Here is a 13,118-nt window from a genome sequence, read left to right as displayed (position 1 = left end):
GTGGGGACTGGGAGTGGGGAGGAGTGTAGGGTAGCTTCAGGGATACCTGCTTACTTCTCCTCTTCTGGTCCTGGTCCCTTTGGTGCTGGGGGTCCGGGTGGGTCCTGTCTTGTGTGACTGGCTGCTTATCAGTGGTGGGGATGTGCCCTCTTCTCATTCTGCCCCGCCTGGTTCTGTGTGCCACAGATGACGGCCTTTGAGGCTGGTTTCCTTTCCATCTGTTACCAGGGATCCTTCAGAGAGAGCCAGCCGAGAATTCCTGACAGGAATACCCCCCAGGTCCCTTCCCTTCCCTTGGCAGCTCACGACCTCCCACCCCATCCACATTCCTTCACCTGAAGTCCAGAATGAGCCCCCGGAGGGTGTGACGGTGGGGATGAGGCTGCTCCTGGCCTTGCTGGCGCGGCTGCTCCCGCCAGCCCGTGTGAAAAGGCGGGGACCCACACCAGGGTCATACTTGTTCCCAGACTCAGGGTGGACGTGTGACGCTCTCCAGGGGACTTCCTCAGCTTCTTCCGCTGAGCTGTGATTCTTAGCTCAGCAGCTGTACAGTGGTCTTCCCAGGCCCCTCCAAGGCACGCCTCTGCTCCCAGAGGAGCGTCCTTACTGGCTTTGCAGTGACGAGAGTGGGTCTTTCTTGTCTGCAAACATCACATGCTCATGACTCACCTTCTTTCTTTTTCTTTTTTAAAAAATATTTATTCACTTTTGGCGGCACTGGGTCTTCGTTGCTGTGCATGGGCTCTCCCTAGTCGCGGAGAGCAGGGGCTCCTCTTGTCAAGGTGCTCGGGCTTCTCGTTGCAGCGGCTTCTCTTTCTGCGGAGCATGGGCTCTAGGTGTGCAGGCTTCAGGAGTTGCAGTGCATGGGCCTAGTTGCCTGTGGCATGTGGGGTCTTCCCAGACCAGAGGTCGAACCCTTGTCCTCTGCAATGGCAGGCAGATTCTTAACCACTGGACCGCCAGGGAAGCCCCTTTATTTTTCTTCTAAAGTTTTAGGAAGGTGGAAATGGCATAGGTTAAACAGCACATATTTAGGATGTACAATTTGGTCACTTTTGACATGTATACACCTGAGACTGGTCCTTGCCCCAGTTTTAAAGTAGTTTGGGAAGAGGGATAGGGCGGTGGCTGGTGGTATCTAGCAGGGCCTGGACAGGTGAGTTCTATGCTGCTTGTTCGAGGCCCTTGTAGGATGTACATTCCTAGACTGGCTTCTCCTACTTTGGGACCTTTGTTACTAATTCAGGGGCAAGAGAGAAAGCCTCACTCTGTTCCTGTTACGTGGTCTGACATGTGAAGCAGCAGTGTCTCTGCTGCTCCCCAAGGAATTCAGGGGGACGGAGGCACAGAGTTTGGACTCTGAGATGGCTCCTCTACTTTAGACTGAGTGACTTCTAATTTCCTGTTTTATATGTTGTTATTGTTTAGTCACTAAGTCATGTCTGACTATTTGTGACCCCATGGACTGTGGCTACCCACATCGGGCAGTGGGCTCAATTTGGACATGTTAGTTTGTGATACTGGTTTCTTTTACATTTGTCGACATGGTTGTCAAAACTGTGTCCTCTAGAATTAACCGTCAGTAGCTGTTTAGAGCAGAGCATGTCACACCCACTCCCCCACTGCCCTTAAAACCACCGGGAAAGGAAGCTGGTTCAAAAGCATCAGGAAGAGCCTTGACAGATTTGTGGTGAGATTGAATTATATTTTCCACATGAAACCAGGAGGAGTTCACTTGGCTGCACCAAGCTGGGCGTCCTGAGCCCTGGGGAGCGCTCTGGGTCACATTTGTGGGTAGTGGGCCTGCCTGCCTGCACATGGAAGGGCCGAATGTCTCACAGACTTGTAGGCTGACTTGGAGTGGTGTCTGCTAGTTGATAAAAAAGCTTTTGAGGTTGACAGTTTGGGAGGAATGTGGGCTGGTGGTGGGTTCGCTGGGAGGGGAGGTGTGCTGAAACCGGAAGGCGCTGGAAGGCTCAGGTGGACTGCACACCAGCTTGAGGTGCTTACGATGTTGTTTCTGAGTCAAACTTGGAGCCAGAGGTGGTTTAGAACTGGTTTGACCTTTGAAATTATATTGGTTAGCATTTCCTATGGAAAACTGATGAAAAAAAGGGGGTTTCTAAACAGTTTGAACATTCTTTGGCATTGCCCTGCTTTGGGATTGGAATGAAAACTGACCTTTTTTCAGTCCTGTGGCCACTGCTGAGTTTTCCAAATTTGATGCTGAAGCGGAAGCTCCACTACTTTGGCCAATGATGCAAAGAGCCAACTCATTGGAAAAGACCCTGATGCTGAGAAAGATTGAAGGCAAAAGGAGAAGAGGGAAGCCAAGGATGAGATGGCTAGATAGCAACACTGACTCAATGGACATGAGTCTGAGCAAACTCTGGGAGATGGTGAAGGACAGGGAAGCCTGGCATGCTACAGTCTATGGGGTCGCAAAGAGTCAGATACAACTTAGCAACTGAACAACCACTACCAGCAGATCATATTCTATAAACATCAGTTTATACAATGTTAGTGGATTTCTTTTTCTTTTTTTCTTTTGAGGTTATGCCTAGGTTTTATTTTACTAAATATAACAAGTAAGTTTTCAGTCTATGCCAACAATAAACAAGTATCCACTGTTTTATTACAGACATCTGAACTACAAGAGGTCACCCAAGGAACCATTAGAGGAATTTTCATTAGTTCTGTAGGCATGCTTTGAGAACAATCTTAGACTTCTCTGGCTGTTTTCCAACTTGTTTATAAGTCTCATTAATAATTGTTTAATAATTATTTTTATTAATATTTTTATTAATAATTGTTTCTAACCACCTGATGGGTGCTGTAATAATCTTTCCTTGGAAACACTCAAATTTTGTAATCCACCCCCCAGCTTTATTGAGGTGTAATTGACATATAAGACTGTGTAAGTTTAAGGCACACAACATGATTTGATACACATACATGTTGCAGCTTCCCTGGTGGCTCAGAGGGTAAAGAATCTGCCTGACATGCGGGAGACCTGGGTTTGATCTCTGGGTCGGGGAGATCTCCTGGAGAAGAGAATGGCTGCCCACTGCAGTATTCTTGCCTGGAGAATCCCATGGACAGAGGAGCCTGGCGGGGCTACAGTCCATGGGGTCCCACAGAGTCGGACAGGACTGAGCAACTAACACTTTCGCTTTCACTTCGTATGTTGCAAGATGATTACCATAGTAAAATGAACACATCCATCACCTCACACAACTACCATTTATGTGTGTGTGAGCGATGAAAACATTTAAGATGTACTTTCTTGAAATTTTTCTTAAAATGTGTTATTTTTCTTAAATGTGTTATTAGCTGTAGTCACCATGTGGTACATTAGATCTCCGGAACTGATTTGCCTTATGTCTGGAGGTTTATAACCTTGACTAACATCTCCCCATTTTCCCCACCCACACAGCCCCTGGAAATACCATGAGTTTTGCTTTTTCAGAGTTCCACATATGGGTGAGATCATGCAATGTTATTTGTTTGTTTGTTTGTTTTTTACTTATTCACTCAGCACAGCACCCTCAAATTCCATTCATGTGGTCACAAATGACAAGATTTTCTTCTTTTTTATGGCTGAACAGTATTCCATTGTATTTACATGCCATATTTTCTTTATCCATTCATCCATTGATGGACTTCTAGGTCATTTCTGTATCTTTTGTGAATAATGCTCAAATGATCATGTGGGGTGCAGATATATCTTCAAGATGGTCATTTCATTTCCTTCAGATTTGTGCCAAAAGTAGGATTGCTGGATCAAATGGTAGTTTTGGTTTTAATTTTTTTGACATAATTTTTTAAATTAAATTTTATTTTATATTTGGATATAGTCACTTTACAATGTAGATGTGGTGTTAGTTAAAGGGGTACAGCAAAGTGGCTCAGTTATTTGTATACATATATCCACTCTTTTTGAGATTCTTTTCCTGTATAGGTTATTATAGAATACTGAATAGAGTTCCCTGTGCTATTCAGTAGGTCCTTGTTGATTATCTATTTTATATATTGTAGTGTGTGTATGTTAATCGCAAACTCCTAATTTATCCTTCCCCCTACATCTTTCTCTTTTGATAACCATAAGTTTGTTTTCAAAGGCTGTGAGTCTGTTTTTGTCTTGTAAGTAAGTTCATTTGTATCATATGATTTGTGTGTGTGTGTGTGTGTGTTTGTATCATATTTTTAAGATTCCACATATAAGTGATACCATATAGTGTTTGTCTTTCTCTGACTTATTTTACTTAGTTATAATAATTTCTAGGTCCATCCATTGTTACTGCAAACAGCGTTACTTCATTCTTTTTTATGGCCGAGTAATATTCCATCATATATGTGCACCACCCCTTCTTTACCCATTCCTCTAATGTTGGACGTTTAGGTTGCTTCCACATCCTGGCTACATAAATTGTGCTGCAGTGAACATTTGCTTAGTCTCATTCACTATCCCAGATTGCCTTTCTAAGCTTGTTTGCTGAGCCGCATTTCAAGAGACAAAACGAAAACAGCTTCTTCTCTGGGGATTATTATGACAGCAGGCTTTCTCCATCCCCTCCTCAGGAACTGGATGCCTTCCAGCCATACCCTATTGAGATAATGCCAGGCAGGATCTACCTGGGAAATTTCAAGCAAGCCTGCGACCCTAAAATTCAGAAGGATTTGAAAATCAATGCACATGTCAACATCTCCATGGAGACAGGGCCATTGTAAGTAGAAATACCATTGATTTTTTTAATATTAGTATTATTTATTTATATAAAACCTCCAGTGGCATGCACTGATAGAATTGAAAGGGCTTTTAGAAGTCAGTATACACTGGAATGGGATCTGTGTTGTTTTCATCTGTTCCTAGCCTGCTCTTGACTTCCTGGCATGAGCATAGCATCCTCTGCCCCAGACTGAGACCCGACGCTTGCCCCACACCCTGTACTTAAATCTCACCAAAAGTAATGCTTTTTTGGTGCTTTGACATTCTGATGCGAAGTCATCGTGGTTTACCCTGCTTTTCCTGTCTCAGGCTCTCTGAGAAGCGACCCCTCTTTTAGTCCACCTGGGCTGCTGGAACAGAATACTGCAGACTAGTGGCTTATGAACAACGGGCTTTCTCACGGTGTGGAGGCTGGGAAGTCCAAGATGGCAGATTCCATGTCTCATGAAGGCTTGCTGTTGGTTCACGGATGGACTCTTCTTGCTGTGTCCTCCCCTGACGGAAGGGGCAAAGCTCTCTAGGGGTCCCTTTTACAAGGGCACTAATCTCACTCATAAGGGTTTCTATTTCTTCCCTCATGAGCTAATTATCTCCCCAAAGCCCCACCTTCAAATACCATCACTTTGGGAATTAGGGTTCAACATATGAATTTTGGGAAGACACAAACATTGCATACAGCAACTGTTATGCCTCAGATTTTCCCTGATGCTAGGGACACACACACACACACACACACACACACACATACACACACACTCACCATTGTTCATGGAGCAGGAAAGTTCTTTACAGCCTTGCTTGTCAGCCTGTGTCTTCCCAGCTATGTCCAGTCATGATCACCAAGGCCTCCACTTCCTCTAGTTCCTAATCAAAAGCTAATAAAATTCAGCTCAGAGACAATTTATATAACACAAGAATTCAGTGAGGCATCTGGTAATAAAAATTACTATATGAAAATCAATAAATCTAAAGAAAATCACATCAAGGCACTTAGTGAGACTTCTGAGAACGAGAGAGAGAAGTGAAAAGAAGCAGGTAAGTAAGACATGACTTTCCAAGGAACAATAATTAGACTGATGACTGACTCAACAGAAATCAATGAAAGGGAAATATGGAATATGTCTTTGCAGTCTTTCTGGTGATTCCCCACCACCTACCATTCACAGCATTTGGGCGCATTAATGGATGGAATAAAGCAGAAATGATGGGCTGTCACTTCTGATATTGGGTCACAGAAAGACCGTGGCCTCTGTCTTACCGTGTCTTGCTCACTCATGCTGAAGGAAGTCAGCCACCATGCTGTCAGACCTCTGGAGACAGGTCTGCATGGCAAAGGCCTGATGGTTTTCAGCCAACAGTTAGTGATGAACTGAGGCCCTCAGTCCAAGAGCCTGTGAGAAACTGAATCCTGCCAACAGTCATGTGACTTCCCTGATGGCCCAGTGGTTCGGTTGTGGCACTTTCATTCCTAGGGCCTTGGGTTCAGTCCCAGGTGAGGGAACTATCTCACAAGCTACACACTGCAGCCAAATAAATAAACAAATAAAATTTAAATTTCTGATTGTTGCTATTATGTGGAAATCCAGTTGATTTTTATACGTTAACCTGTATCCTTCAACCTCCTCCTTCCAGATGTTTCCTCCACTGTTAGGCTTTCCCAGCTCCCTCGATTTTGCCCTGCCCCTCCTCTTCAGGAGCACATGTAGGTCTTTATCCTAAAGCCTAGCCAATTGGATTAGCCATTTGTTTGTGTGTATACCTCTCCCATCAGGGTGAGAGCTCCTTGAAGCTGGGAGAGGCCCTATTTGATTTATCTTGTGTTCACTAGGGTCCAGCTCAAGGCCGGGTACACTATAGGCATTGAGCAAGTGTCTGAGGAAAGAATGAATGATTGGGGATAGATGGATGAATGGATGGTGTGTGGGTGGTCAGGTGGGGAGGGAGCAAGAGAGGAAGGGGAAGGGAAGGATGGATGGACAGAATGAATGAATCATGCATGCATTGGTGAATTGTGCTTGTATTTGTCACAGCAAGTGCTCATGCAGAAACTAAACCAGAATATTTTTATTCTTGAATCTACTGCACCTTTCTGCATGCCACAGTGAATGACCAGCAGGCCGTATTCTTCATAAATAACATTTACCAAGCACTCACTGCACACCAGGCATTGTGCCAAGCTCCATCTTCTCATTGAACGGGCCACATGCCTCATCTCCCTCTTCTTTCTCCCTTGTTCATAAAGCTCTCGCCACTCTGATCCCCCTGATGTTTCACAAGCATACTAAGTATCCTGGCCCTCGGAACCTTTGCCCTTGGATTCTCTTCTACCTGGAACTCTCTTTCTTCAGATAACCGCCTGGCTTGTCCTGTCACCTCCTTTAAACCTCTTCCCAATATCACCTCCTCAGGAAAGCCTTCCCTGACCACCCTATCTAAAACAGGAGCCCCACCACTCTCCATCAGTCTTGTCAATTGACTCTGTCAGTCTTGCTTCCTCCATTTAACATAGCAGACTCATTACATATTTCTGTCCTCACCGTCTGCATTCTGTTCCAGGAAAGCACCAGGTTTGGTTAATAATAACAACATCCCGTTTATTGAATGCAGTGCCAAGCAGATTGCTAAATGCCTTACATAGATGAGTTGATTTAATCTACACAGCACCCCTCTGAGGCAAGTGCTCTTTTTCTGAGAGGGCGTCATTTATTTGCCCCCATCTCCTTGCTGCCAGCTCAGCATCCTCCCCTTGCAGTCCTGTTGCTGTGGATGAAGGACACCACAGCCAGGATCTGGGCGAGTCTGCCTGATTACGTGCTTTTCTTCTGTTTAGTTTTGTAGGTGACGCCGACAGGCTTCTGCACATCCAGATAGAAGATTCCCTGGAAGCAAGCATTACACCCTTTTTACGCCTCCTCTGTCACTTCATTGGTAAGGGGCATTCTTCAGCCAGGCCCCGTGCCAGGGGAGCAGAGGGGGTCATGGCACCTTGTACCTATTGCTGCCAGTGCCTCCCAGCTCTCAGGAGAAAAAGGGCAGGGCTAAGCACAGTGCAGAACCTCGTGAGGCAGGCAGTATACCGTTACCACATTTCCCAGATGGAGAAATGGTGGCTTCGAGTGCCCAAGCCCCACAGCCAGTGCTCGCTGGTTGTGGTTCACATCCAGGCTACACAGCCTCTGTCAGCACCCAGGTGGCCAACCTTCCTGGGAAGGAAGCACAGATAGCTCAGAGAAAGCCTTTGTATGATGCTAAACGCATCATTTGCCAGGCAACGAAACAGTATCCTAGAGCTATCACGTGACCCGCCTAGACCGTGGTGTGCTGGTTCTGAACCTACTCGTGGATCCACTGGGGCCAGTCGTCTTCCGGATCCTCAGGGAAAGAAGCCACGCACAGCCTTCCACCTTTCCTTCCCTCCCCAGACATACACCTGGAGCTCAACTCCGTCATCCTGGTCTTTTCCACCTTGGGCATCAGCCGCAGCTGTGCGGCCATCCTGGCCTACCTTATGCATCGGAACGGGCAGACCCTGAAGGTACGTATTCCCCTGGTCCAGGAGGTGAAGTCAGAACTGCACCTCAGAGGAATGGGTCCCCAACACTGCCTTGGGACCTTAATTGATGGTGAGGCGTTGAGAGGGAAGGGTCAAGGGCTTTATCTAACATTCCACACCCAAGGACAGGGTGCCAAGATCTGGGCTAGAGGCCTGAGGCTAGGCACCTGGGGCAGGCCAGGGCCCAGGCTGGGCAAGGCTGTGGTCAGCAGCACCATCTGCATGACCCCCACTGCTGCCCATCTCTCTACTAGCGTTTGTTCACGGTTCTCTAAGGGAGGTGTGTTTTGGCTGCTGCAGTGTACCTGTTGGCCATCTGTATGTCTTCTTTGGGAAAAGATCCATTCAGAATCTTAGCCCTTTTAAAAATCATATTATTTGGACTTTTTTTGTTAGGTTTTTCTTTTTCTTTTTTTTTTGCTGTTGAGTTGTATGAGTTCTTTATATATTTTGAGTATTAACCCATTATCAGTTATATGATTTGCAAATATTTTATCCCACTTCTTAGGTTGCCTTTTCCTTCTCTGCTCAGCTCAGTTCAGTCACTCAGTCGTGTCCAACTCTTTGTGACCCCATGAACCGCAGCACGACAGGCCTCCCTGTCCATTACCAACTCCCGGAGCTTGCTCAAACTCATGTCCATTGAGTTAGTGATGCCGTCCAATCATTTCATCCTCTGTCATCCCCTTCTCCTCCTGCCTTCAACCTTTCCCAGCATCAGTGTCTTTTCCAATGAGTCAGTTCTTCACATCAGGTGGCCAAAGTATTAGAACTTCAGCTTCAGCATCAGTCCTTCCAATGAATATTCAGGACTGATTCCTTTAGGATGGACTGGTTTGATCTCCTTGCAGTCCAAGGGACTCTCAAGAGTCTTCTCCAACACCACAGTTCAAAAGCATCAATTCTTTGGCGCTCAACTTTCTTTATGGCCCAATTCTCACATCCATATATGACTACTGGAAAAACCATAACTTTGACTAGATAGACCTTTGTCAGTAAAGTAATGTCTCTACTTTCTAATATGCCATCTAGGTTGGTCATAACTTTTCTTCCAAGGAGCAAGCATCTTTTAATTTCATTGCTGCAGTCACCATCTACAGTGATTTTGGAGCCCCCCAAAATAAAGTCTGTAACTGTTTCCATTGTTTCCCCATCTATTTGCCATGAAGTGATGGGACCAGATGCCATGATCTTAGTTGTTTGAATGTTGAGTTTTAAGCCAGGTTTTTCACTCTCCTCTTTCACTTTCATTAAAAAGCTCTTTAGTTCCTCTTTGCTTTCTGCCATAAGGGTGGTGTCATCTGCATATCTGAGGTTATTGATATTTCTCCCTGCAATCTTGATTCCAGCTTGCGCTTCATCCAGTCCAGCATTTCACATGATGTACTCTGCATGTAAGTTAAATAAGCAAAGTGACAATATACAGGCTTCTTTGTAATCTTTTTTTTTTCCTGACTGCACTGCACAGCATGCAGGATCTAAGTACCCCCACCAGGGATTGAACCTGTGCCTACCTGCAATGAAAGTGTGGAGCCTTAACCACTGGACCACTAGGGAAGTCCAGATTGCCTTTTTAATTTGTTGATGGTTTTCTTTGCTGTGCAGAAACTTTTTAGTTTGATGTAGTTCCACTGGTTTATTTTTGCTTTTGTTTCCTTTGCTCTGGATGTCAGTTCCTAAAAGTCACCACCAAATTGATGTCAAGGAGTTTACTGCCTGTGTTTTCTTCTAGGAGTTTAATGGTTTCAGGTCTTCTATTCCAGCCTTTAATCCACTTTGAATTGACTTTTGTGTATGGTGTAAGATAGTGGTCCCATTTCATTCTTTTTTTTTTTTTTTCCTTTGGCTGCATGGCTTCCAGGACCTTAATTCCCTGACCAGGGATTGAACTTGGGCTCCCAGCAATGGAAGCAAAGAGTCCTAACCACTGGATTGCAAGGGAATTCCCAACAGTTTCATTCTTTTGCATGTGGCTGTCCAGTTTTCTAGCACTACTTATTGAAGAGACCATTCTTTCACCATTGTATATTATTAGCTTCTTTATCCTAAATTGACCATATATGTATGGGCTTATTTCTGGGGGTTCTCTTCTGATCCACTGATATATGTGTCTATATTTTATGCCAATATCATACTGTTTTTATTACTATAGCTTTGCAATATAGTTTGAAACCAGGAAGTATGATGCCTCCAGCTTTGTTCTTCTTCCTCAAGATTGCTTTGGCTATTTGGAGTCTTGTTGTTCCACACAAATTTTAGGATTGTTTGTTCTATTTCTCTGAAAGATACCATTGAGATTTTGATAGGGTTTGTGTTCAGTTTGTAGATTGCTTTGGGTGGTATGGACATTCTAACAATATTCCTCCAATCCATGAGCATGGAATATCTTTCTGTTTACTAGTGTCTTTAATTTCTTTCATCATTGTCATGGTTTTCAGTGTACAAGTTCATCTCCTTGTTAAGTTTATTTCTAGGTATTTTACCCTTTTGACACAATTGGGATTATTTTCTTAATTTCTCTTTCTGATGGTTTTTTTATCAGTGTATAGAAACACAGCTGATTTTTGTATATTGATTTTGTATCCTATAACTTTACTGCTTTGTTTATTCATTCTAACAGTGTCTTTGTGAAGTCTTTGGGGTTTTTATATATAGTATGTTGTATGCCAAGAGGGACAGTCTTACTTCTTCCTTTCCGGTTTGGATGTCTTTTTCTTACTCTGTCTAGGACTTGCAAAACTATGTTGAATAAACGTGGTAAGAGTAGGCATCCTTGTCTTGTTTCTGATCTTAGAGAAAAGCTTTCAGCTTTTCACCGTTGAGTATGATGTTAGCTGTCAGCTTGTCATGTATGGTCTTTATTATGTTGAGGTGTGTCCCTTGATACATTTTTGAGAGATGTTTTTTTTTTTTTTAGAGAGGCAAATGCACACTTGTGAACATGCTTTTTATTACCATGTTCTCCAGATATGTTAACACATGGTTACTATTTGTGCAACTTTGCCCTGCGCCATCTGGCTTCTAAAAGGTTAATTCTTGGCCCGTGTGGGAGAAGATTAGGGATTCCACTTCCCCACGTCTACACTTCATATCAAATCAGCACTCATCTCTCTACTTGTGATAAGAACACCTTATTCTGCTTTCTCCCACCTTCCTCATATTTTCTCAGCATTTCCCCCTAGTAACTTCTGCCACAAAGCCTTCTACTCTGCTTTGATGCCCACTCACTCACTGCCTCCCCACTACCCAGCCTTCTGGAAGCTTCTTCCTTTCTTCCACGCCCTGCTCATTTTGGTCCCTGTTGCTAAGAATTTTATTCTTTTGATGCTAGCATAAATGAAATTTTCCTAACTTCCTTTTCAGATTGTTCATTGTTAGTTAGATACACAACTGATTTTGTATCCTGCAACTTTGTTACATTCTAACAGTTGTGGGGTTTTTTTTTTTTTTTGTATTTACTCTTTAAGGTTTTTTACATATGAAATCCTTAAGTTCATATCAGCTGCAAACAGAGCTGCAGAACTTTGTATTTTCCAATTTGGATGCCTTTTCTTTTCTTTTTCCCTAATTTCCCCAGCTAGGACTTCCAGTACAATGTTGAATAGAAGTGGTGGAAGTGGGCACCCTTGTCTTGTTCCCTGTAGTCTCAGAGGAAAAAGCAGTCTTTGACCACTGAGTATGATGTGACCTGATTGATATGTGACCTTTGTTATGTTGAGATGGTTTCCTTCTGTTCTACAGTCTGCTGAGGCACCGATTTTGCCTTTTGCCTTTTTCCTCCATCAGATGGAGACCAGCTGATGACCTTCCTTCATGAGATAACCTTTCCTGTATTTTGGGATGGGCACTTGAATGAAGGCAGCTTCAGTTTTCCTTCTTCAGAGAATTTGCCCAAGCTCTCTTCTTCTTTCCATTAATTTACCCACTTCCGATGCAAACCTTTGTTTTTATTTATTTATATCCTTTTGGGCTGTGCTGGATCTTTGTTGCTACCTGAGGGCTTTCTCTACGTGTGGCGAGTGGGGCTTACTCTTGGTTGTGGTGCATGGGTGGGCTTCTCACTGCAGGGGCTTCTTGTGTTGCTGCAGAGGGGCTCTAGGGCACGCAGGCTTCAGGAGCTATGGTGCACCGGCTTTGGTGCTTTGAGGCATGTGGAATCTTCTGTGACCAGAGGTCAAACCCGTGTCCCCTGCCTTGACGGGAGGATTCTTAACCACAGGACCACCAGGGAAATCCAGTGCAAATCTTTTTGAGGCAGGACTGGGTGGCAGGCATGGGCATGGTGCTTCCTCGTCCACAGTAGGCTTCACATGTTTTCTCAGCCTTCGTGGAGCCATCTGACAGAAGAGTGACTTCTGTCTCTGCATTCAGTAGCAGAGGTGCAGATGGGCTTGCCCAAGGCAGAGCCAGCCCCTTGACCCCTACGCCCTAGTCTAACCCCCGGCTGCTGCTGTTTCTTTGTCCTGCCCTTAAGCTATGCTGCTGGCCCCTGGGCAAGTGTCTCTTGTTCCTCCTGAGCTGGCTCTCTTCAAGGTGAAAGGGGCCCAGGTCCAACCCTGAAGTCTACTTTTCTCTCCTTGGTTCACAGAGGTCCTGGGCCTACCTCAAGAAGTGTAAAAACAACATGCGCCCAAATCGGGCTTTGGTGGCTCAACTATCAGAGTGGGAGAAGGTTGTCCTCGGAGACATCGTCACGGACATCCAGAATCCACCCTACTGATTCTGTGGTCCAGCTATGGGGCCAGAAGAACCTGACTTGGGGGCTTTTTGTGGGTAGTCAGCCAGGGTGTGTAACCGAGGAATGAGAAGGCCTTTGTTGCCTGGAGCTTTGTGTCA

General features: G+C 44.7%; 1 protein-coding gene across 3 annotated transcripts in view; it reads left to right on the top strand.

The window, feature by feature from the left end:
* Positions 1–13,118, top strand: part of STYXL1 (serine/threonine/tyrosine interacting like 1) — a 27,615-nt gene extending 14,497 nt beyond the window's left edge. For all 3 annotated transcript variants that reach the window (XM_020869122.2, XM_020869113.2, XM_020869105.2), the window contains 4 exons: positions 4,582–4,727; positions 7,560–7,657; positions 8,152–8,264; positions 12,871–13,118. In XM_020869122.2, the coding sequence (XP_020724781.2) occupies positions 4,582–4,727; positions 7,560–7,657; positions 8,152–8,264; positions 12,871–13,002 (489 nt within the window). In that variant the 3' untranslated portion in view covers positions 13,003–13,118. The remainder of the gene's footprint in view (positions 1–4,581; positions 4,728–7,559; positions 7,658–8,151; positions 8,265–12,870) is intronic.

This window comes from Odocoileus virginianus, chromosome 33 (genome assembly GCF_023699985.2).
Source record: "Odocoileus virginianus isolate 20LAN1187 ecotype Illinois chromosome 33, Ovbor_1.2, whole genome shotgun sequence".
NCBI lineage: Eukaryota > Metazoa > Chordata > Mammalia > Artiodactyla > Cervidae > Odocoileus > Odocoileus virginianus.
Note: the sequence above shows the minus strand (reverse complement) of the source record. Positions and strands in the feature narration are given on the sequence as shown.